Source organism: Paroedura picta, chromosome 7 (assembly GCF_049243985.1).
Source record: "Paroedura picta isolate Pp20150507F chromosome 7, Ppicta_v3.0, whole genome shotgun sequence".
NCBI lineage: Eukaryota > Metazoa > Chordata > Lepidosauria > Squamata > Gekkonidae > Paroedura > Paroedura picta.
In genome coordinates, this window is record NC_135375.1 from 114411827 (window position 1) to 114437775 (window position 25949).

The 25949-nt window shown below is 47.0% G+C and overlaps 1 protein-coding gene across 1 annotated transcript; it reads left to right on the forward strand.

Annotated features, from left to right (window-relative positions):
- Window positions 1-675: 675 nt before the first annotated feature.
- CYP2J2 (cytochrome P450 family 2 subfamily J member 2) lies at window positions 676-24296 on the forward strand. The gene is made up of 9 exons (XM_077346053.1): window positions 676-1045; window positions 2107-2269; window positions 8417-8566; window positions 9118-9278; window positions 15447-15623; window positions 16691-16826; window positions 18362-18549; window positions 20260-20398; window positions 22989-24296. Exons 1-9 carry the CDS (start codon window positions 845-847, stop codon window positions 23162-23164), a joined length of 1491 nt encoding a protein of 496 aa, XP_077202168.1. The 5' UTR covers window positions 676-844; the 3' UTR covers window positions 23165-24296.
- The last annotated feature ends 1653 nt before the right edge of the window (window positions 24297-25949 follow it).

Here is a 25949-nt window from a genome sequence, read left to right on the forward strand (position 1 = left end):
TCACCCCCATTCCAGTCTCTGGATCAGATAAAGTCACTGGGATTAAGAGGAGGGGGATGGGAGTTGAAACTAGGCCCAATTGGCTTTGGCAGAGTGCCATGAGCTGAGCACTCCTATGGCACTCTGTGAAGTCTGCTTGCCATAACCCCCTACGGCGCTCCGGCAAGCTGTCCAGGCTGGGGTGGGGTGCTGGTACGATTGAGTGCACAGCTGGTGAAGAGGGCAGAGTGTCGACCTGGCTGGGACCCAATCGTTCCTCTTGTCCAGGGCTCTGATTGTGCTCCTGAGCCTCACCACTCCACCCATCTCCTTGTCCTGTCTGGCAGCTACATGGAAACCAGAGGAGGGGGGGTGGTTCTGGCAGCAGCAGCAGCTCCTGCTGCAACAGTGGCTCTTGCTCTGAGGACGGGGGGGGGGAGGGTATGAGAAGCCCACCAGCAGGCCAAAAGCAGAGCTTCATTTGAAGTGGTGGGAAGGTTAAATTTTCCCAGTGGAAAGGAAAGCAGTCCAGGAACCAAGCATTTTGCCTAAGTCATTTCCCTTAACTCCTTTCTTAGTTTGCAATTCCACTTAATTGTGTAATCTTCATTATGCTTCTCCGGGAGTGGCGTGCCTGCCTGTGGACTTATGCCCTGCTCTCTTATAACAGAACATTGTAAAAAATAAACATTGGCCCAGCAACGTCAGCAGAGGGTAGGGGAGACTGTTCTTCCCATTACGAAATGAAACCGCTCCCTTTCAGGCGAGCATGATCTACACGCAGCCGCTCCCACTCAGCCGGAGACTGGAAGCCTCAGCTTAGATTCCCCCCACCAACGACTTTCTCTCTCTCCGGCCTTCACAAATGCCGCTTCAGGGGCTCTCAGCAGTCTGGGAAGCTGTCCCTCTGCCCGCATGGCTGTCCTTCCTGGCGCTGGTTCTGATCATTGCTGATTACTGGAGAAGCAGACGGCCACGGGCTTTTCCTCCTGGGCCTCCGGTCCTGCCTTTCCTGGGGAACTTGCTCCAAGTGGATGTCAAGAAGACTCACATCGTTCTGCAAAAGGTAAGAGTGAGGTAAGGAGCCTCTTGGAGAGTAGGCAGGGACCTGAGTCCTGCAGCAGGTCATGGGGCTCCCCTTTCAAGGAGCTCCTTTCTGTTAGGATGGATGTGTCTCTCACAGGCCAGAGAAAGTTGTGGTAGGTGTGAAGCAAAGAAGAAGAAGAAGAAGAAGAAGAAGAGTTGGTTCTTATATGCCGCTTTTCCCTACCCGAAGGAGGCTCAAAGCGGCTTACAGTCGCCTTCCCATTCCTCTCCCCACAACAGACACCCTGTGGGGTGGGTGAGGCTGAGAGAGCCCTGATATCACTGCCCGATCAGAACAGTTTTATCAGTGCCGTGGCGAGCCCAAGGTCACCCAGCTGGTTGCATGTGGGGGAGCGCAGAATTGAACCTGGCATGCCAGATTAGAAGTCCGCACTCCTAACCACTACACCAAACTGGCTCTCAGCAGCCCAATTTCCCTAGTCCAGCTTGCAGGTGTTCAGGATTTGAACCTTCTCGTCTCTTTCTAGGCCAGACTCAAGAATGTGGTAGTTGGTTAATCATCAGGACCTGTGCTCAGTTGTACAACAAGATGGGAGAATTAGGAGCAGATGCCAGCACCCTCAGGAATGGGCAACCAAGGAAGATTTTGGATTGGATCAAAGAGGCCAGCTGATGCCAGAGGGTAGAAAGCTATAATATAAAGCTATAAATCTGTTTCCCATGTGCCCAAAACTGTTGAGGCTACAGGGGGAATACTTCCCATTGTCTGTTTGAGAGCATTTCAAGTAACTTTGGACTTTCCTCTGACTGGAGTCCCCACCATTCAGGGATAGGAGTTTTTGTAATCTCATTGTGGGGAGGCAAGAAATGTATGTACTCCTGTGTGCTGCAGAATACAACTCCTTTATTACAAGGCAGTCCAGAGTAACAGGAACTGAAACTAAAGATGGAGAAGAAATTCGGGGGGTGGAGTTGACCTCCAGATTCCAGTTAACTCTTTACTCTCCATTTGACTCTGGGAGCAACAGGCAGAAACAATAATAGGGGATTTCCAGCTCTTTTACATTCTTTTTTTTAAAGCTTGCAGAAAAATATGGCAAAATCTTTAGCCTGCAGTTTGGACACAAATGGATTGTGGTTGTGAGCGGACTGCCTCTGGTGAAGGAAGCCCTTGTCCATCAAGGAGAAAACTTTCTAGATCGTCCAAGATTTCCTTTAATTGCTAAGATTTTTGGAGAATTTGGTGAGCTACGTTTATTGTGTTCCTTACATTTCTCAAATCTGAAATAAATATGTGAAAATCCTTAAGCTGTTTCGGAAGATGAGACTTTCATGAGCAGTGCTGAAGTCAGGTGTTCATTTAAGGCATTGACTGAGGATCAGACTCAGCCTTTCTTGGCCCTGCGGTTTCTTGATGGCCCTGAAAGGATTTCTCAAATGGGTGGAGTTAAGTTTTCAAATATTTTTTTAAAATCAGATGATATGACTATATATGATTACGTTGATGGCCCTGAAAGGATTTCTCAAATGGGTGGAGTCAAGTTTTCATTTTTTTAAAAATCAGATGATATGACTATATATGATTACGTTGACCCACCCTCCTCCCCCCAAATGACCACTGATGGGCCTGAAGGGGGTGGGAAGGAGAGGGGATCCAGATTGGCATGGATACAGCTGCGCTCCCCAACCATATTCTGCACAATAGTACAATCTCTGGGGTTTCTTGAAGCCTCAAGAATGTTTCAGGGATGTCTCAGTGGTCAAAAAGTGGAGAAAGGCTGGTCAAACGGCATGATCCTTTGTCAACAAGTCAAGCTTGGACTCCCAGACTTCACCTGTTTCACTGCAGACACACAGCTGCCCTGGGAAACAGGGAGCCATATTTGGCTTGGAACTACCGCAGAGGGGGAGTTGGGGCTCCTGGCTCCACCCTGCACATTTTTCCTGAGCCAAAATGTCCCTGCCAGGTTGGTGTAGTGCTTAAGAGCTGTGGCTTCTAATCTGGTGAGCCAGGTTTGATTCCCCGCTCCTCCCCCACATGCAGCCAGCTGGGTAACCTTGGGCTTGCCACAGTACTGCAGTACTGATAAAGCTGTTCTGACTGAGCAGTAATATTAGGCCTCTTTCAGCCTTACCTACCTCACAGGGTGTCTGTTGTGGGGAGAGGAAAGGGAAGTCAATTGTAAGCCACTTTGAGACTCCTTCAGGTAGAGAAAAGTGGCATATAAGAACCAACTCTTCTTCAGTAATATCAGGGCTCTCTCAGCCTCACTTCCCTCACAAGGTGCCTGCTGTGGGTAGAGGAAAGGGAAGGCAAATGTAAGTCGCTTTAAGAAAAGCGGCATATAAGAACCAACTCTTCTTCTGTTCTGACCGAGTAGTGATATCAGGGCTCTCTCTTACCTACCTCCGGCAGCCTCACAATGGTGGGCTGGAGGTGCAGGCGGGCTGTGGTGGGGGGTGGGCGGATCGGGTGGCGGGCGGGTGGCGAAGCCTTTGTTACCCCAGCACGTCGGTGGTTTCGTGGGGTAGTCTGTGGGGAACTCTCTGCATGCGGAAGTCTCAGTGGTGCATGGGAGAGGAGGGTGGGCTGGGAGGTGCGTTGGCGGCGTAGAGGCGTGGAAGCGTGGCGGGCAGGCGAAGGCAGGCTGCAGTGGGCGGTTGGGGAGGTGTCTGGGCAAGCAAGTGGCTTGTGGGGCTGCAGGCGAAGTTGTGGAGCGGCGGGGCCAGTGGGCCGCGCGCCACATGGGAGGGCAGGGCGGTCGGGCGGCGACATTCCTCAGCGGCGGTGAGGGTCGAAATGGCGGGCGGCAGCTGAAGGCAGGCTCCCATGGAGGGTGGGCAGGCGAGGAGGCGGGCTGTCAAGCTTTGCGCCAGCCAATTGGGCCCTCCGCTTGTCAGTTCGGGGGCAAGACCTCAATCGGCGGGCTTCCTCATCACGGACCAACTCCTCCCACAACTCCTTTATTTTTTACCGTGGAGTGGTTACAGATATGTTTTGGCCCTGAGCTTAGCATGATCATAAGTCTGGGGTCTTTATTTGCAGGGTGGGGTGTCACACATAAAGCTGTGAAAACAGTTCTCCTGGCTGTAATGACAGACATCATAAAGAGCTGTGGCATCCCATCCGACGGAGAACTGACTGTGAGGCAGGAGTGTGTTGCTCTGTCATCTCTGGAACCGCCACCCATTGTTGTGAACCCAAACCAAGAAGAAAAGGCCTATTCTTATGGCATTAAACCTTGTCTTTTTGGACCAGAACTCCATGCTATTTTGAGCCATCAGCCAATTTATATTACTACTGGTATTGAGGTTGTGGAAGAAACACTACTTAGATTTATTGCACCTAAAAGAAGAGAGGATTTGCCACTGAGGAAAAGATAATAGAAAACGGAGTTTATCCAGAAAACCATTCTGGCTAATGTCTTTGGAATGAAATAAACTAAAAGTAAACTTAAGAAAGGACATGGTTTAAAAACATTTTTATTACTGTTTAATGCCATAAGGACAGGTCTTTTTTCTTGGTTTATCTGAGACCGTCCTGTGTTTATCCTATTGTCATCGTTGTTAACCTGCAGGGGTAGAATAACTGTTTTGGGCAAAGTGGAACTCCTGTCATGAATGCTGCCTCCAATTCAGCATTCTTTACGTGGGGTTTCCTGCCCTTTGCGGAATGGTGCTCCATGCTGGAGGTGTGGAGCTCACAGGTTTGTGCTGCATGAGGAAAACTTGACCGTGAGAAATCCACTCCAGGTGAAGCAAGAGGAAGGTCCTAGTGTACTGTGGGTTTGGGGAATCAACTAATCAGGATTGTAAAATTACTTTGTATTACATATCATCTCACTGATGGTTAGGTGGATGGGGAACTGGCTAGGTCGTCAAGGGTATTCCATCAGAATGGAGGGAGGTGAGCAGTGGGGTGCCACAGGGCTCGGTACTGGGTCTGGAACTTTTCAACATTTTAATAAATGATTTGGATGAGGGGGTGCAGGGACTGCTCATTAAACAGAGGCATCAAAATTGCCTAGTCCGGCTTTATACTGCATTTGTCAGACCACAGCTGGAGTCCTGTGTGCAGCTCTGGAGGCCTCACTTCAATTGAAAGGGTACAGAGGAGAGCGATGAGGATAATCCAGGACCTGGGGACCAAGCCTTATGAGGGCCAGCTGAGGGACAGGGAAATATTCAGCATGGAGAAGAGGAAATTGAGGGGAGATATGATTTCTCTCTTGAAGTATTTGAAAGGTTGTCACTTGGAAGAAGGCAGGAAGCAATTCCCTGTGACAGCAGGGGGGGTCTAACTGTCAGACTATACTACAGACATTCCTGGTGGATGAATATGTCCTCTAGAATCATAGGATCATAGAGTTGGAAGGGGCCATTCAGGCCATCTAGTCTAAACCCCCGCTCAACGCAGGATCCGCCCAAAGCATCCTAAAGCATCCAAGAAAAGTGTGTATCCAACCTTTGCATGAAGACTGCCAGTGAGGGGGAGCTCACCACCTCCTTAGGCAGCCTATTCCACTGCTGAACTATGAACCACATCCACTTGCTATGTTGGTATTCTATGATCAACTAGAGGCAAAGTCGCCTGTATCCAGGAGTACAACGGGCACTAGGACATATGCCTGCCCTGCGGCCTTCCTGATTGCTGGTCCTGCATGCTTACTGATGCCAATTTTTTAAATATTGAGGGTTATATCCAATTCTGGATATCCTGGGAGAAAGGTAGGGTAACTTCGGATCAATCATGCTTGTTGCAGATGAAAAATTTAAATCACCCAAAATCAAAATGGAAATCGCATTCAGTATAGACGGCAGGGATTGAATCAACCTGGGATTGGATTAAAAGCTCCATGCGGATTCAGCCTAGGTCCCGTGGGGTTGGTGGGTGGTCTTCCCCCATTGGACTCACCTACAAGGCTCAAGGAACATTCAGGAGTCACCAGATTCCAGGTGTGGCCTGGCAACCACTTGGAATTGGAGTTTATCTGCAGACAATTGAGATCAGCTCCCCAGGGAAAAATGACTGTTTTGGAGGGAAGACTTTGCAATGACAGTGTTTTAAGGGGGGGCTTTGCAATGACTGTTCATCTACAGGCAACAGAGATCAGTTCCCCTAGATAAAAGGGCTGCTTGGGAGGGGGGGGCATTGGCATTAGACCAGGAGACACCAGCCTCCAAGTGGGATGAGGAGAGCTCCCAGAATGACAAGGGGGAGGGGGAGGTCTGGATCCCACAATCTGGGCCCCACATATCTGTGGGACTGCCTATAACCTTATGCCCCCTGCAGGGCTTTACACTCGGCAGATACAAATTTGTTGGCGATCCCCAGCTCATGATAAGTTTGCCTGGCCTTGACCAGGCCCAGGGCCTTTTCAGTCCTGGCCCCAACCTGGTGGAATAAGCTCCCAGAAGAGGTAAGGGCCCTGAAGGATGTTTTGTAGTTACTTAGGGCCTGCAGGATGGAGCTCTTCCACCAGGTATTTGGTTGTGGTCAGGGCGGTTAAGGTCAGGGGCCCCCACTCACCTTAGCGGGGATAGCAGGCTGTTCCCTATTAACATCCCCATGAGGTACAGGATGGGGGGTTGTTGAGTGAGGGGGAGGGAATGAGGTTTAGTGTTCTCTGTTTGGGAGGGTTAGGGTTTTAAGGTGGGGGTAGTTTGATTGTGGGGTTTTATTCTTTGTAATTCTCCAGGAGCGAGTTTGATGTGAGCAGCAGGTAAGAAATCTGACTGATAAAGAAATAATTAAACAAACAAATAAATGTTTGTTTAAGAAAGGACTGTTTCTGAGCTTGGCTCTTGTGGCCCTTTCTTGCATGCCCAGGGAAAGGCCAAGCAGCACGTGGGGGTCAGGAGGTGAATGTCTTTCATGCCCGCCTGGCCAGGGATTCTGGTTAGTTTGAGGGGCCTCATGAAGTATTTGAAATATGATGTGGTAGCACAAAGGATGGAAAAGATAATTCTGAGAGAATTGAAATTTTAATCATGGCAATTTGAGTAGTCACCACAGTTTTTTGCTTGTCCCAACTAATCAACTCTATTTTTATCTGCCTCCACAGAAATTTACAGTTATGGTACATTTAAAAAAATTTTTGGAATGGATATTCCAAGATACCTAAAAACTTTGTACACTATTGATATATTTAAGATATAGGAGGTGTTGAATTGCATTATTAACATATTAAATTTAGTGAAATTAACTCTGAGACCAGAAATTTGATTTAATGTTAATTTTTCCTCCTTTAAAGATTCTATAAATCATAAAGAATCATAAAATCATAGAGTTGGAAGGGACCTCCTGGGTCATCTAGTTCAACCCCCTGCACTATGCAGGACACTCACAACCCTCTCGCTCATCCACTGTAACTTGCCACCCCCTTGAATCTTCACAGAATCAGCCTCTCCGTCCAGCCTCTGTTTAAAAGTTTCCAAAGATGGAGAACCCACCACCTCCTGAGGAAGCCTGTTCCACTGAGAAACCGCTCTAACTGTCAGGAACTTCTTCTGGGTGTTTAGAGGGAATTACTTTTGAAATTCCATCTATGTACACTCTTGAGATATTTTGGCTTCCCATCTTCTCCCTGATTCGGCCAAAGTCCTGAGTGGGCATGACCTGCCTCAGACATGCCATGCCCACTCTCCGTCCATTTAGCCGTTAGTGAATTATTATATAACAGCAAGACCGCTGTTACAGATTTACTGCCATTCCCAACTCTGCTAGCTCACGGCGGTTCAAAACAGTTCAATAACAGTTCAGTAAGCAGTAGGTGCAAACTTAAATGGACTCTGGGGAATGGTAGAAGACAGGAAAGTCTGGAGGATCATTGTGCATGGGGTCGCGATGGGTCGGACACGACTTCGCACCTAACAGCAACAACAACAACAACAACATACTTTTTAAACAGAGGCTGGAGAGCCATCTGACGGAGAGGCTGATTCTGTGAAGGCTCAAGGGGGTGGCAGGTTACAGTGGATGAGCAACTGGGATGTGAGTGTCCTGCATAGTGCAGGGGGTTAGAATCATAGAATCATAGAATCATAGAGTTGGAAGGGGCTATACAGGCCATCTAGTCCAACCCCCTGCTCAACGCAGGATTAGCCCTAAGCTAGACTAAGGTTGGACTAGATGACCCATGAGGTCCCTTCCAACTCTATGATTCTATGTTTTTAACTGTTAACTGGGGTACCAAACAAAGAAGCCTGCTTTCTCCATTACTGTTATTTTAGTTTGGGAGCCACTAGCTAATAAAAAGATGAAATCAAGACATCAGAGGAATGAAATGTGTAGGGATCTGTTCACAATGTATGCGGGATGACATGGTGTTATCTCTAACAAATTTGACAGAAGCTATAAAAGAATACCATTTTAATCCTTTCCACATAGGACTGCTCAACTCCAATGGGCTTAGCTGGAAACAACAGAGACGATTTGCTTTATCAACTCTTAGAAACTTTGGCCTGGGCAAGAGAAGTTTAGAAGAACGGATACAAGAGGAGACCAGATACCTGATTGAGGCCATTGAGGAGGAAAAAGGTAAGTGCCAGGACCGACTGCCGGCTGGGGTATCTGGGCTAATCTGTGAACAAAGGCAGGCAAGCACCAGGTTTTCCCTTATAAAGGCTCCTCCTAACCAGGAATGAAAGGTTCTAGGGGTGCTGGACAGGAGAGCTCGGCCCTTAGGGAAGAAACGAAATTTCCCAGTCATCCTCATATGTAGCAGCTGTGAAATGAGAGCTCCAGATATCAATGAAATTCATGTGGGGTTTTCTGCTCAAGCAGAACTCTCTGTGTGTCTTCAACCATCCAGCTGTCCATTATTCCCTTCATAAGCCAGAATGAAGCAGATGCCCATTTCAAAATATAATGGTGTTGATAATACTACTATGCTGGATGACTCATTGCTGAGGTGGGGCTGATGAGCAGGGACCTTGCCCAGGCCTCCATGCCCTGCCCCCTGAGCGTGGCATCTCAGCATGGGTAGAAGGATGGAATTGATCCACCCACAGAGTCCTCTTCTGGTTCCTTCTCAGCTGTTCTGATGTTCTTGTAAGGAATCTAAAAATGCTTCTTTTTTCCCCCGCAAGGTCAGCCATTTGACCCTCATTTTCAGATTAATAACGCTGTTTCGAATATCATTTGTTCTATCACTTTTGGGGATCGCTATGATTACAACGACAGCCAATTCCAGAAGTTACTGCATTTGCTTGAGGAGGCACTCTACCTGCAGGCAAACTTTTGGAGTCAGGTGAGTCTTCCTGGAGATCTTGCATAGTGGCAGCACAGAGATGGAAGTCCAAAACAGTTGGGAGTTTCTCAAAAGTGAAATACTGAAAGCACAATTGCTGACAATTCCCATGAGAAGGAAAACTGGGAGGAACCTAAAGAAACCAGGGTGGCTCCACAAACAGCTTTCAAAAGAATTGAATAATAAAAAAAAGACTCATTCGGGATATGGAAAGAGGACCTTATGACCAAGGAGGAATATAAACAAATAACCATTCAGGGTAATGCTGTGGACATTGTTGACCTTGATTTCACTAAGGCTTTTGATATGGTTTTGCATGATGACAAGTTGGTAAAATGCGGTATGGATTCTTTTACTGTTAAGCGGATTGAGAACTAGTTGACAGATCGCACCCAAAGGGTGCTTGTAAATGACTCGTCATCTTGGAGAGTTGTGACGAGTGGAGGGCCCCAGGGGTTTGTCCTGGGCTCTGTGTTCTTCAACATATTTATAAATGATTTGGTTTCCTTATTAAATGAAGGAATAGAGGGTTTCCTTATTAAATTCGCAGATGACACTAAAATGAGAGGGGTAGCAAACTGTCAGGAACCAAGTGGATGAGACCCAGCAGATTCGCACAACAGACCTCATTCTCGGGCTTCAGGATGAAGCTTTAAGTAAAAGTGTTTATTTGGAGAATCAGGACTAAGATCAGCACATCTTGACAGAGACGCTGGGGAAGGGGATTGCATAGCTTATATACCTTAACTTGGGCATGGGGGCACAGGAACAGCATTTGTTCGGAACGTAGATTCACCCAGAAAAGGCAAGGTGCCAAAATATCTGCAAGGTGATCTACAAGGTGCTAAAATATCCCATCCGGCCATCTGGTATTTAGTCTGTGTTCCCAGTGAGGCCAGGCTTGTGAGAGGAGATAAGGAAAGGAACGTGGCAGGAGGCTTTGAAATGCAGAGGAGATGAGGAGGGGAACTTCTCAGCAGGCCAGGAAGGTGCCACAATTTAGCGGGAGATCCGGGAGCCTAAAGGAATGAGGCTTGGCCTGTTTAGCCTGGAGAGAAGACGACGAAGAGGTGATATGATAATTATCTTCAAATACTTGAGGGTCTATCATAGAGAAGATGGAGCAGAGTTGTTTTCTGTTGCTCCTGTCAAGATGTCAGACTTGTAAATAAATAAACACCTCTGTGTTGCAAGGGCTGGTTTTATTCAAGCTGTTCTCTCAGGACGTTCTTAGACAAATCTGGTGCCCAGAATCCAAACCGATACACTTATTCCCTCAGGTTTCCCGCCCATCCAAAATCCATTAGTTTCACACAAGCAAGCCATGCTATCTAAGGGTCCAGGTGCGTAGTCTGGGAACTGTGCCAGTAGAGATACCTGGGCAGCCAGCAGTGACCTTACTCGCCTAAATCTAATTGACTTGCAGGTGTGTCTAGTGGGGCAGAAGGAGGACACTGACACTTAAATGGCTTAAACACGGCCACAGCTTTTATTTAACATACGCCAGGTTGGCAACAAAATGGGCATGGTTGAAAGAGCTTACCCAGCGGTATAACCGCAACCTTCTGGTCCAGCATTCATAGATGCCCTCTGCCCCCTGCCCCGGGAGGCAGGTCACCCCAGAACACTGAGCCCTACCAAGGGAAGTGTTCCAACCTAATATGCCAGAGAGAGGGGCAGACCTCCTCTGACACACAGGCCACCTGGCTCAGCGAGCATCCAGCCTTCCCTTTTGGGTTGGCCTAACTCTCTCCAAGCTGCCTCACCCTTGAGGCCCTGCTCTTTAAGTCTGATGCCCTCATCCGGCTACTCTAAGAGGCTCCTTCACCGTGCCATTTCCGCCCCGTAAAAGCTGCAACAAAGGTAATGAAAAAGGTATTAAAACATAACAGAACGTCAAACATAAGCACAACAGGGTGGGTGGGCGGGTTCCGACCACTCGCTGCCTTGGCGCAGAGAGGGGGAAAGAGGGCGGGCTAATGTCCACCGTGCCTTAAATAGGCGTGATGAGCACGCCGGCATCCCCAGGCCCATGCATGCCTTGAGGATTCTGACATTCCACAAAGGTTGGACCAGAATCAATGGGTTGAAATTAATCCAAAAGAATTTTTGGCTAAACATCAGGAAGGAGGTTCCTGACATTTAGATCAGTGGAACAGGCTTCCTCAGGAGGGGGTGGGTTCTCGTGCTTTGGATGTTTTTAAGCAAAGGCTGGATAGTCATCTGACGTAAATGCTGATTTTATGAACTTAGGCAGATGGTGAGTGGGTGGGCTGGACAGGATGTTCCTGTTTTTGTCTCTTGTGGCCCTTTCTTGCATACCCAGGGAATTGCTGATCACCACTGCGGGATGGTAGGTGAATTCATAGAATCATAGAGTTGGAAGGGGCCATACAGGCTATCTAGTCCAACCCCCTGCTCATCGCAGGATCAGCCCTAAGCATCCTAAAGCATCCAAGAAAAGTGTGTATCCAGCCTTTGCTTGAAGACTGCCAGTGAGGGGGAGTTCACCACCTCCTTAGGCAGCCTATTCCACTGTTGAACTACTCTACTGTAAAAAATTTTTTCCTGATATCTAGCCTGTATCGTTGTACTTGAAGTTTAAACCCATTACTGCGTGTCCTCTCCTCTGCAGCCAACAGAAACAGCATCCTGCCCTCCTCCAAGTGACAACCTTTCAATTACTTAAAGAGGGCTATCATGTCCCCTCTCAACCTCCTTTTCTCCAGGCTGAACATTCCCAAGTCCCTCAACCTATCTTCATAGGTCTTGGTCCCTTGGCCCCAGATCATCCTCATCGCTCTCCTCTGTACCCTTTCAATTTTATCTACGTCCTTCTTGAAGTGAGGCCTCCAGAACTGCACACAGTACTCCAAGTGTGGTCTGACCAGTACCGTATACAATGGGACTATGACATCTTGTGATTTTGATGTGAATTCCCTACAGGCAAGGCTGAATTCTGGAGATTTTTGGTGTGTGAGGGGGTATGGGGGTTTGATCACTTGGGCATGAAATTGAGGTCATTGTGGGTGGGCAGGTTGTTGTGAATTCCTGCATGGTGCAGGGGTTTGGACTTGTTGACCCTGGAGGTCCCTTCCACCTCTATGATTTTATGATTCTATCAGTCCTTCTGACAATGATCCCACTTTGCCATTTCACTTTGTTTCTCCTTGCTCTGGTTCTTCATGACTTCCCACCCTGGCTTCCTAATCATATCCCATTATGCTTTCGTATATTTAGTATAAATTTATACTATATTTGTAGTATATAGTATGAATAGAATATTTATTCTTCTTTAGTTTAAATGGAAAATCAATGTGACTTTACTTCCTTTTCCTGACATATTGGGGGAACTCGTAACAATGGTAGGGACCTCACAGAAGCAGAAGAGATTTAAAAAAGGTGGCAAAATTATACAGAAGAACTATACAAGAGTGAGCTTAACATCCCTGATAACCACAATGGGGTAGTTACTGACATCCTGGAATGTGAAGTCAAATGGGCCTTAGGAAGTCTGAGCAACAATAAAGCTACTGGTGGTGACAGCATTCCAGTTGAACTATTCAAAATCTTAAAAGATGATGCAGTAAAAGTGCTACACTCAATATGCCAGCAAGTTTGGGAAACTCAACAATGGCCACAGGATTGGAAAAGGTCAGTTTACATTCCAATCCCAAAGAAGGGCAATGCCAAAAAATGTTCAAACTACCACACCATTGCATTCATTTCTCATGCTAGCAAAGTTATGCTCAAAATCCTACAAGCTAGGCTCCAGCAATATGTGGAACGAGAACTTCCAGAAGTACAGGCAGGATTTCGAAGAGGCAGAGGAACTAGAGATCAAATTGCCAACATACGGTGGATCATGGAGAAAGCTAGGGAGTTCCAGAAGAACATCTGCTTCTGCTTCATTGACTATGCTAAAGCCTTTGATTGTGTGGAGCACAACAAATTGTGGCAAGTTCTTAAAGAGATGGGAATACCAGAGCATCTTATTTGTCTCTTGAGAAATTTATATGCAGGTCAAGAAGCAACAGTGAGAACTGAACATGGAATCACTGATTGGTTCAAAATTGAGAAAGGAGTTCGGCAAGTCTGTATACTGTTGCCGTGCCTATTTAACATTTCTATGTGGAGCACATCATGAGAAAGGCGGGATTAGAGGAGTCACAAATTGGGATCAAGATTGCAGGGAGAAATATCAACAACCTCAGATATGCAGATGATAACACTCTAATGGCAGAAAGTGAAGAGGAACTAAAGAGCCTGTTGATGCGGGTGAAGGAGGAGAATGCAAAAGTTGGCTTGAAACTCAGCATCAAGAAAACAAAGTTCATGGCATCCGGCCCTCTCAATTCCTGGCAAATAAATGGGGAAGAAATAGAGATAGTGACAGATTTTATTTTCCTGGGCTCCAAGATCACTGCAGATGGGGACTGCAGCAAAGAAATTAAAAGACACTTGCTCCTAGGGAGGAAAGCTATGGCAAATCTAGACAGCATCCTAAAAAGCAGAGACATCACCCTGCCAACAAAAGTGCATCTCGTCAAGGCTATGGTCTTCCCAGTTGCAATGTATGGCTGCGAAAGTTGGACCATAAGGAAGGCCGAGCGTCAAAGAACTGAGGCTTTTGAACTCTGGTGCTGGAGAAGACTCTTGCGAGTCCCTTGGACTGCAAGGTGAACAAACCGGTCAGTCCTAGAGGAGATCAGCCCGGACTGCTCCTTAGAAGGCCAGATCCTGAAGATGAAACTCAAATACTTTGGCCACCTCATGAGAAGGAAGGACTCCCTGGAGAAGAGCCTAATGCTGGGAGCGATCGAGGGCAAAAGAAGAAGGGGATGACAGAGAATGAGGTGGCTGGATGAGGTCACTGAAGCAGTAGGTGCAAACTTAAATGGACTCCAGGGAATGGTAGAGGACAGGAAGGCCTGGAGCAGGGATAGTCAAACTGCGGCCCTCCAGATGTCCATGGACTACAATTCCCATGAGCCCCTGCCAGCATTCGCTGGCAGGGGTTCATGGGAATTGTAGTCCATGGACATCTGGAGGGCCGCAGTTTGACTACCCCTGGCCTGGAGGATCATTGACCATGGGGTCGCGATGGGTCGGGCACAAGTTTGCACCTACCAACAACAATGGAAGTAAGCAGTGAGTACTCACTCCATCTATATGTCTGAATTGCTTACTTCCATTTCAAGATGCCCTATCTGAGGAAGTGTGCCTTCACACGAAAGCTCATACCTTGAATCAAACATGGCTGGTCTTAAAGGTGCCCTTGGACTCCGGATCTGTTCATTAAAATATGTGTGTGTGTATATGTGTACGCACACACATACTTACAATGATCAGCATGAGAGTCAGTAGTTCCACACATCACGTTTGTTTGTGTGTGTAATTAAAATTCGCTGCCAGGGGTTTCAGGAGTGCCAAGTGTAATGCATGTCCTACTTTTCTGTGGCACTTGTGACAGACCCTCAGAGCGAGGAGCCAAAGGGCAGCTCTGTAGGACCCAGGAATCCCTAGTGGGAGGGGGCACTCCTGAGAGAGAAGGGGGAGTGGCCTGGAAAAGGTCTAAGGGAGAGAGCATATAGAAGAGTATTTGGGCCCAACCAAGTCATGTGTCTCAGCGGGGATGTGGCTGCCTCAGGATTCAGAGGCAATACAGGCTACTTGTGGGCTTAAGGGGAGATGGAACTGACAGCTGAAACTGAACCGTCATGTCTGGTGCGTGCCGTGATTTCTACATCTTATACAAAGTAACAGCCTGTGAAAGATCTATGAATGGATTTCCAAACCTTTATGTTGAACAGTTTAAGAAACCTTTTCATTAAGAAGATAAAGGGGAGAGTCGCCAAAGTTCCTTCTTCTCAGCGACAGCAAACTCCAGGGGCGGGAGGGAGGGCCTCACACAAACATCTTGAAAACCGTCTATTTCCGAAATAGTGAAAACGTAGCAGAGCTGCAGAAAGGTGCCTGGAGATGCCGTTTTAAGCAGCTTCCTGGGCCTGAGTGCCAGCAATCCACACTGTCCTGATCTCCTCCTTTCCTCTCAGTAGGCCAGAAATGGCCCTTCCTTTCTGCCATGTTTTATTTAATAAAGAAGGTGTACGGACTTGCCATGCAGAATCTGCGGCATTTTTGTTTGTTTGTTTTTTGTTTCTCCAGGTGTACAATTCCTTCCCAGGCATAATGAAGTACTTGCCAGGACCTCATCAGACACTTTTTAAAAAATGGGAACAAATTAAATCCTTTGTAAAAGAAATCATTGAAAAGCACAAAGTGGACTGGAGCCCGTCTCAAACGAGGGACTTCATAGATGCTTATCTGCATGAAATGGCCAAGGTAACCGGCAGATCAAGCCACAGTCAGTCTCTGTTTTTGCAGAGAAGACCCAGTTGCGTGTGGGTTTGGCTGGGTTTCTTGTTTTCTCTGTTATAGATTTTGTTTAACATAGGATTAGGAAACAGAAATTTAACATCTAGTCATATAAACTATAGTTCAACATAATTCGGAAAACAGTCCCAGCACTTCAGGTGGTCTTTTGTTCACCAGGGTTGAGTCTGCACGGGGCTTTTTATCCTCTCCCTGATCGAATAAATCCGTCTGCACTGTATTCAATTCCCATTTTGATTTTGGGCACTTTACATTTTCCCTTTGCAACATGAATGGTTGATCCGTGGTGACCTTATCTTTCTCCTGCGATATCCAGGAGCAGATATAAGTTGCTGTAATTGATCATGACGCTTTGAGGGCTCCCAGTATTAAAGTGTAGATCTGCATTTTGCCAGATTAATGTCCTCCCCGCTGAGGGAGAGAAGCAGTCTGCCCCTGATTGGCTGGGCATCAGTTCAAAGACTTCCTGGTTCTCTGTTGCAAGACTTTCCTCCCAAGATTTATTTTTGCCCTCCTTTTGGAATCTGTTTTAACGTGACTGCGCTCCAGAATCCCACACTCCTCTCAGCAGAGATTTGCCTCATTCTGTGAGGCTGCTGCTGGCTTGGCTTGGCTTCTCTCTCCCCTGCCGCTTGTTCAGGAAAGAAAAGAAAGAGACAAGCAGCCTTGTGGGGCACTTGGCTTCTTCACACCAGCAGTCAAAAGAGAAGAAATAAAGCACACTCCTTTAATGCTGGCTGGACTTCACCTGACCCCCCCTCCCCCCTCTGAGCTTCCCCAGTCAAGTGCAGAACGTTTTCTGTTTTGATTTGGGGAAAGGCAAGGAGGAAGACCAGGGTTCAAATCTACCTGAATTCAGCAGGATTAACAATGAAAAAAATAAAGTAAGTGCAGAACTAGCCCAGGTTTGGTTTCTTATTTAATGCAGCATTAGGTACAGAGAGATGCAGGTCTTGAGGTCAGCTGGACATCAGTTTGAACAGATATAGTTTCTGTTCTTTACTTTTCTTTGAAAGGAGGATCCACCTGCCAGCTTCCATGAAGAAAACATGATCCATTCCACTTTAGATCTCTTTTTTGCTGGGACTGAAACAACATCCACAACATTGCGCTGGGCTTTCCTCTACATGGTCCTTTATCCAGAAGTTCAAGGTAGAATGATCATTGTTGTGTTTCTGGTTTCCATTATGCTATTGTTGTGTCTTGTGCTGTTTTCATATCTGAAGTCCCTGATAGGTACATGTGTTCTGGAGCATTGATCTTATATGTGCATTAATTTTTAAAAAAAGAGATAATTTACAGCTGTTTTAGTTTGCACGGCTGCCTAATTCATTCTAATAAAAAGTGTAAAATTTTGTGCATGTCCGCTTGGGTATGTCTGCATGTCAAAACAAGCTTGTAATAATTTCTTATCCAATCCCTCCATGAGATACCAGTGGGTGGGAGAGCAGTCTCCATTCCCCTTTCTTCAGCCTGCCATGGTTGACTATGTCCTTGTCCTATGTTGAATTCACAAAAATCAAAGAAAAAGAAACTCTTTGTGCTCTTGAATGAACCACGGATTACAAGTTTAGTGATCAAAGCACCATCACCTCAGTCATTTCAGCTTCTAGGTAGAACTTGGGCTTGATTTGATCTGGGACTTTTGCATCTTCACTTCCGTCTTTACATCTCTCTCCACCTACTACTTGGATATCTACTTGGATATCAGAACGTAGGCATCTCCATTCCAACATGTCTGAGGAAGGGAGCTTTGACTTTCAGAAATCTTGTTTCTCTCTAAGGATCTCCTGAATTCGAATCTATCTGTCCCACTGCAAACTTGTCAGCCCTCTGAGACTATTGAGTGAAGAAGAAGCAGCAGTACTTTTTTTTTCCTACCCTGCTTTTTACTTCTAGAAGGAGTCTTATAGTGGCTTACAATCACCTACATTTCCTCTTCCCACAGCAGACAGTCTGTGAGGTCAGTGGAGCTGGGAGATCATTGAGAGAAGTGGGACTGGCTCAAGGTCACCCTGCTGGCTGCCTGTGGAGGAAAAGGGGGGAAATCAGATCCAGATTAGAGGTCACTGCTCTTAACCAGCTCTTCACCACGATACCATGGTTCTTTCTGCTGTGAAGCTGGATGAGCAAGTCGCTGAGGCCAGTAGCAGCTGAAGCCACAGAAGCAGCCAGAACCCAGGCAAATAAGGCTATCCTGGGTTGGTAACCCACAGCCCTCCACATGCTGGGTTATCCACAGCCCTCCATGCCGCATGAGGTTCTATGACTCCTCCTCATTGGCCAAAGATAGATCTTCTGATAGCTGCATGAGATCCCCGTGGATGGGAGAGCTGTCCCCTTCTCCATTCCATTGCCCGGGAAACACAAATCCCTAACAAGGCCAAGACCAGCAGCTACATTCTGGCAAAAATCCTGACATTTTGGAAGCCACTCTAGTGGAATTCCAACATTTTAAAGATGCATCTGCGATGTCTCAGGCCACCCCAAACCAACCATAACCCACAAATTGAGGATACATTTGTTGACTGGCTAATCCCGATGCAGTGAACATGGCTTGTATATTGTTTGAAAATGTGTACATTCATCATTCTGGATATGGTGCTATGTTTGCCGGAAGATAATGTGACCGCTGAGATTTCAGGGATTGTTTTTCTTTCTGTTGACATTAATTGTTTCTTGTCTAGCAAAGGTACAAGAGGAAATAGACTCTGTGATCGGCCAGTCCCGCCAGCCCTCCATGGAAGACCGGGAGCGCATGCCCTATACCAATGCCGTTATTCATGAAATACAAAGGAAAAGCAACATTGTGCCTCTCAACGCACCCCGGATGACAAGTCATGACACGATACTGGCTGGATTTCATCTGCCAAAAGTAAATAAGATGCTTGGTTTCTCTTTCCTTTAAAAAGAAAAAGGAATCCTTTCAGAGAAAGGTATAAGCATTGGGTTGCCTCGTATCCCTTCAATGGCCACCAGTGTGGTAATTTCTTGTTCAGCCTCTTTGCAGGTTCCACTACAGTCAGAGTGTGGTACATGAAAAACCAGGCAAGGCATGTTTCTTGGGTAGGGAATCTTTGCAGCAAGAGGTTCAGGAAGGATGTCAGCATCCAACGGAGATTTGGATCTGCTAAAACAGCCTGATTCTGTCCATGTGATCTTTTGCTAGGTCCCAGTGGTTCATATCTCTGGGAGGTTTTGCCTTTCCTTACAGAGCGTTGCTTGCAGAGGAAGTTATTGTTTTTGCAAGTATTCACTGGCCTGCACCTGACCGGACCATATAATAATCCGCAGAGGGCTGTCAAGAAGTGAGCTGAAAAGTCCCGAAATCAATGCTGATTAGGGTATTATTTGAACATATCTGAGCTGTATCGCCCATCCCTGCACATTGAACAGGCTGAATCAGTAGTGACTGAATTGGGATTTGGCAATTTGGCCACAATTTGGCCAGTTTAAAGGAAGGTTACTGGGGGTGGGTGGGGAGAGAGCATGGCGAACAGCTGATAGGTCATGATGAGCTGCTTGGTGGGCCTTCCCCCCCAGCCTTTCCGCTGCCTGGGTGGGGGAGAGAGAGTCATGTGCATGGGGGAGGGGATCCAAAATTCTTCAGATTCAGCTAGAAGAAGAAGAAGAAGAAGAGTTGGTTCTTATATGCTGCTTTTCCCTACCAGAAGGAGGCTCAAAGCGGCTTACAGTCACCTTCCCTTTCCTCTCCCCACAACAGACACCCTGTGGGGTGGGTGAGGCTGAGAGAGCCCTGATATCACTGCTCGGTCAGAACAGTTTTATCAGTGCCGTGGCGAGCCCAAGGTCACCCAGCTGGCTGCATGTGGGGGAGAGAGGAATCGAACCCGGCATGCCAGATTAGAAGTCCGCACTCCTAACCACTACACCAAACTGGCTCTCTAAGCTAAGTCAATTGGCCAAAATCCAATCCAGGGAAGGGTGATTCAGGTGTTTCAGATCGGGTCTGAATCAATTCCAGTCAAATCCAAAACAATCCAAATTTTTTTCCTGTGCCCTTGCGCAGGTTGGATCTGCTCTGTCAAATGGCGGTGGCTTGTGCCTGACTTTTAGGAACTGAGATCCGGTCACAATTTCAGCTGGTGTGAAACCTACCCCTGACTTTGATATTCAGTATCACTCAATTGAGAAATTACATTTTCCCAACCCTCCTCACCTTCAATGCATCAGTATGGAGAGAATGTGAAGTATAACTGTTTTAAATAACAAATGTATAAATGCACATTTTGGGAACATTAGGAAAGGGAACCAATACTTTGGTTGCACAATTTCATGGCTATGTTGATCAACAGAGACCTTGATTTCAGCCCAACAACATCCTTGTATACAGAGTGATGTAGCCTCTAAGGCAGGGGTAGTCAATCTATGGTCCTCCAGATGTCCATGGACTACCATTCCCATGAGCCCCTGCCAGCAAACGCTGGCAGGGGGTCATGGGAATGGTAGTCCATGGACATCTGGAGGACCACAGGTTGACTACCCCTGTTCTAAGGGTTATTGCACCAAGTGAGCCATCACAATTTGATCCACTCTCTTTATTGTATCTTTTCCTCATTTCCAGGGAACTATTTTCATCCCCTTCTTGACGTCGGTGCTGTTTGATAAGGAGGAGTGGGAGACTCCTGAAACCTTCAATCCTGGCCACTTCTTGGAAGGTGGGAAGTTCAGGAAGAGGGACGCTTTCCTGCCCTTCTCTGCAGGTAAGGGATGGATCAGAGGCTGGAAAGTCACCCTGCAGAGACTTCCAGGCCTGGGTGGGAGACAGAGTTCTGACTTTGGTTCCAAATATGTAGTCATAAAGGACTAATATTCCGTTACCAGATGTGTAAACGGAGAAACATTCTTTTACTAGGGGCAAAGACTGTTGCACCCAGGAAGACAACAGGGGCTCGGATGGATGCCTGCATGGTGTCCTTCCTTGTTGCTGGCCTCGTCCGTGCTTGAACTTGAGATCCAGCATGGTGAAGTGGTTAAAGAGGAGCAGACTCTAATCTCAAAGGCCAGGTCTGATCCCCTACTCCCTCCTCATGTGCAGGCAGCTGGGTTGCCAGCCTCCAGGTGGGGGCCTGGAGATCTTCTTCAGGAATAACGAACTCCAGGCACCAGTTCCTCTGGGGAAAACAGGTGGAAGGAAGAAGGAAAGAAAGAAGGAAGGGAAAAGGAGGAGGAAGGAAAGAAAAAAAGAGAGATAAAGACAGAAACATGGGAAGAAAGAGGGAGGGAGGGAGGGAGGGAGAAATGAAGGAACCCTCCCTTGCCCCCTAATTGAGGGTTGCACAGAGAAGCACAGAAAGCCACAAGGGCCCCTATAGGGCTGGCGGGAGGGCTTTCCTGTGCCAACAGGCCTCCAACTTGGCGCTTCCGGGGAGATTGGACCCCTTCTCCCACCCCCTCCCCCAGGATCCTGGGCAGGTGTAGGGGCCATGTTTGGTGTTTTGGGGCTCCTGGGCACAACACTGTCTGGCCCAGTTTGCCTTTGGGAAATGACCCAAAAGGAAAAAGTCTCAAGCCAACTATGTCAATTTAATTTATTGAAGTTGTGTGGTGTCACCCATTTTCGTAATCTTCTTCAGTGATACTATATGTTGTTATTGTTAAGTGCGAAGTCATGTCCGACCCATTGTGACCCCATGGACAATGATCCTCCAGGCTTTCCTGTCCTCTACCATTCCTCGAAGTCCATTTAAGTTTGCACTAACTGCTTCAGTGACTCCATCCATCCACCTCATTCTCTGTCGTCCCCTTTTTCTTTTGCCCTCAATCGCTCCCAGCATTAGGCTCTTCTCCAGGGAGTCCTTCCTTCTCATGAGGTGGAGAAAGTATCTGAGTTTCATCTTCTAAGGAGCAGTCAGGGGTGATCTCCTCTAGGACTGACTGGTTTGTTCACCTTGCAGTCCAAGGGACTCGTAGGAGTCTTCTCCAGCACAAGAGTTCAAAAGCCTCAATTTTTTGATGCTCGGCCTTCCTTATGGGCCAACTTTCACAGCCATACATTGCAACTGGGAAGACCATAGCCAACTAGATGCACTATATAACACTATATGACACTATATAACAATTAATAATTAATAATTATACATTATTATCTTTAACCGCTCCTGCGGAGCGGAATAAATAAACGAGTAAGCCCTAAGGGGGAGGAGAAAGGGCGAGCTCTGTCCGGGATTAAAACTCAGAGGGCCCAATCTGAGTGTCAATCCAGGTCCAAGCAGCCAATGGGGAGCCGTGCGAAGCGTGCCTCCCCATTGGCTGCTTGGCCCAGCCTCGCCTTGCCTGTCCGGGGACTCACTGCATACAAGGAGAAGCAGTCTTCTCCAATGGTGAGTACTCCCGCTGGCTTCCCCTCACCTTCGCGAAAGGTGCAGGGACATGGCGTCACAGACGGCATCCCTGCTCCTTTCCCGACTGGGGTCCCTTCCCAATGGCCATTGAACCGCCGCCGCTTCCCCGCACCCAGACACACACACAGCCTCACCAGCCAAAGCCCCCTGGCCGTCCCCCCATTGCTCCGCCGCCGCTTCCCCGCGCCCACAGACACGCCCACACACACATACACAACCCCCCTGGCCACCCACCAATCGCCCCACCACCACTTCCCCGCCTCCACAGACACGCACACACACACACACAACTCCCCTGTCCGCCTCCCCATCACCCCGCTGCCGCTTCCCCGCGCCCACAGACACACACACACACACAGCCTCACCAGCCAAAACCCCTGGCCGCCCCCCGAGCACACATACACGCACACACACAAACACACAGCCACCCACCCACTGCACTCTCCTACCCCTTCCCCCACCCCCCACACACACTCCTCTCTACCCCCCCTCTTCCCTCGCCACCTTCCCCTCCCAATTCGTCCCCCTCGCGGTTCGCCCCCACCCTTCACACACACCCTGTCCCCTCCCCTTTCACCTACCTCACTGCCTGCCTGCCTTTGTTTCTTCCTTCTTACTTCCTGACTTCCTGACTTCCTCTATTTCTCCATCTCCTTCCTGTCTCTGTCTCTCCTTCTCACTTGTTTCCTGTCTTTCTCCTTTACTTCCTTTCTTTCTCCCTTCTACCCATCCCTTCCAGCTCCCCTTGCCCTTTTTTCCTCCTCTCATACCTCCTTTCCTCTTCTTCCTCTTCTTCCTTCATTTCCTACCTCTGCCTCCCCATTCCTAGCGCCCACTGTATTTCTTCTACAGTGGGCTTAATTTCTAGTCATGTATAAAATACTAGTAGTAATACATTAAATTTTAAATAAATACCTGTGTCAGTTTTTGTGCTTTCTTTGTTTTCCAGGAAAGCGAGTTTGTCTTGGAGAGCAGCTGGCCAGAATGGAGCTTTTTATTTTCTTCACTGCCCTTTTGCAGAAATTCACTTTCCAGGCTCCAGAGAATGTGACCTTAAACCTTGACTTCAGGATGGGACTCACACTGTGCCCCCAGCCTTACCGCATCTGTATTCTTCCTCGTTAAAAGAAGTCACTGCTGCTAGCGCTCTTCATCAAATTAACTGACAAGGTCCCCTCAGTTCCTGCTATTAGTTCCTGTGCTATTAGCACAGGCTATCTCAACCAAGGTTTCTCCCAGGGAACATTGTCCTTCCTTGGTCCTCAGGCATCGCTGGGTAAATGGAAGCTCCTCCCAGAAACAACTATATTTGCAAAAATCCTGCCCCTTGTAGGATTTAGACCTAATGGTCCCATGTACCCCCTGGAATTAACCTTTGGGATTTCTATACCGTCTCTCGCGGAATACCATCTCGGGCCAGTTTACGTGATTACTGTGTTTTAGTGTTTACGTTATGAATGCTAATAACTTGGAGATCCATGTGATATTCAGCTGGCCTTGACCAGGACCAGGGATTCTTCAGCCCCGCACCTACCTTTTGGAATGAGCTCTCAGAAGAGCTAAGGACCCTGGCAGAACTAACGTGGTTTAGCAGGACCCGTAAGACAGAGTTCTTCCTCTAGGCATTTGGCTGAGGAAGGGTGGAAGGAAGATATTAGCCCCTTCTCCAATACGTTGAACATTAATATCCCCCTGGATAGATGGCATTCAGGGAAGGAGGGATGTCTTGTGTGGTGATGCGGGGGGTGGGGTCTTTTATGAATTTGGAATGGTATAGAAATCCCTGCATAAATAAAATGAACTTAGGAGTGTGTTGAATTCTTTTCCATGTCACTAGGGTATGAGAATAAAGTGCCGTGAAGTGGTCAGTAGGTGGCATCAAGATGTTATTTCCCTGTGATCCTATTTTGGTTGGTTTGTTTATAAGGAAGCCAGCTGTTGATGGTGAATCTGTACCCCTCAACCCTAGAACCATATAACTGTTTTAATGTTTAATGTTTATTTTTCAGTTTCCTTGGGGAAGGGTGGCATATAAATTGAAGGAAATTGCTTAAATTGAATAGAGATTTTTTTGCATTGCTTTATATACTCATGTAAAATTTTCCCTTTTGTATAAGTTGCTAATTTGTGGAAATGTTCATTAATAGATGTCCAGAACTGAACTGAAGGTACAGACCGAAACATTTTTAGTTCTTTTTTCTTCAAGCAAATTTTGCTATTAAATATTTTCACTGAAGGAAGAAAATGTGACAAGTTTGTTATTGGATGTTTATTGTAATTAGCATTTTCTGCCACACAGTATATCTCTTTGTTTCTTCCCTTTCTATGTAGGGTCAGCTGGTGTTTTTTCATCTATGCCAACTTAGGCTACTAGCACTCTATCTTGCTCCAGATAGCAGCCACAGTCATCCATGCAATGGTCACCAGCAAAATGCAGCTGCCAGGGTCCTCACAAGAACACCATGCCTCCATCATACACGCCCTGTGCTCAGGCAAATACATTGGCTCCCAGTGGAGGACTGGGTTAGGGTCAAGATGCTGTTTTTGAGTTTTAAGACCATTTGCAGCCTGGGCCTGGTGTACCTGAGGGACTGCATCTTCAAATGCCCCCCCCCCCCAATACATTCTTCTGGTTCAGTTATATTATTTTATCTGATAAAAATACAAACTCCATTATTTCCTTAACTTGTCTTGCCGACAGCTTCATTTCCCAGAAAGTAGAGAGGGGAACCAGAGGGTCTGCTATTTTAGACTTGATTCTCATCAATAGGGAAGAACTGGTAGATGAGGTGGAAGTAGTGGATAGAAGTGACCATGTGATTTTGGAATTTACAATTGCATGAAAGAGAAAACCGTTATGTAGTCAGATGTATAGACTGGACTTCAGGAAAGTAAATTTAACAAACTTAAAGATATGAGTCCCGTGGTCAGAAAGAAAGAGATGGGAATCCAAGAGGTCTGGGAGTTTCTTAAAAGTGAAATACTGAAGGCTCAACCACAAACAATTCCCTTGAGAAGAAAAGATGGAAGGAGCCTAAGGATACCAAGGTGGCTCCATAAGCAGCTGTCAAATGATTTGTCACTTTAAAAAGAGTCACTTAGGAAGTGGAAGGAAGGCCTCATTACTAAGGATGAGTATAAACAAATAACCTAATGTGTTAGAAAACCTAATGCTCAATATGAGGTTAGGCTAGCAAAAAGTGCTAAACACAGCAAATAAAAAGGTTTCTTTAGTTGTAGTCCAAGTAAGAAAGAGTACGGACACTGTAGGGCCACTGCAAGGACAAGAAAGTAAAATTATAATATGATGAAGAGAGGGCTGAACTGCTCAACTCATATTTCTCCTACTAGAATTTAAGCCCGCTGTAAGATGAATACAGCGGGCGCTAGCGGGGGGCGCAGGATCAGCCTGGCCGTGTCTGAGACACATGGCGAGACTATTCCCAGGGCCAGAAGAAGGCCGCCGCCCACTACCCACCCAGCTTCGTGGCTCCTGATTGGGCCCTCCGAGTTTTTATCCCGGACAGGGCCTGCCTCCCACATTGCCCTTACTCAATTATAACCACCGCTCCAGATAGTGAGGAAAATAGTGCTCAAAGTAGTAAAAACCTATCACAACAGGGGGGGTTGGGAATGATGGCCTAAGAAATTGTGTAATTGTCATGCAGAAACAGGAATTTGCCCTGCCACCGGACAAGTGGTGAGTCAGGGCAAATTACTGGTATGGAAAAAGTCAATAAGAAACTGAACTTTATTTAAAAGGAGGATGTTTTCAAATAAGTGAAGTTTCAGTAGATTATTGTGAAGGAGACTTTGTTCTAGAGAGAGTTGTCTCCCCCCCCCCCCCCGTAAAGCTTCACAACCTTGAAGCAATCTCCTCAGATGAATAAAGTTTCCTCAATGGTCCTCT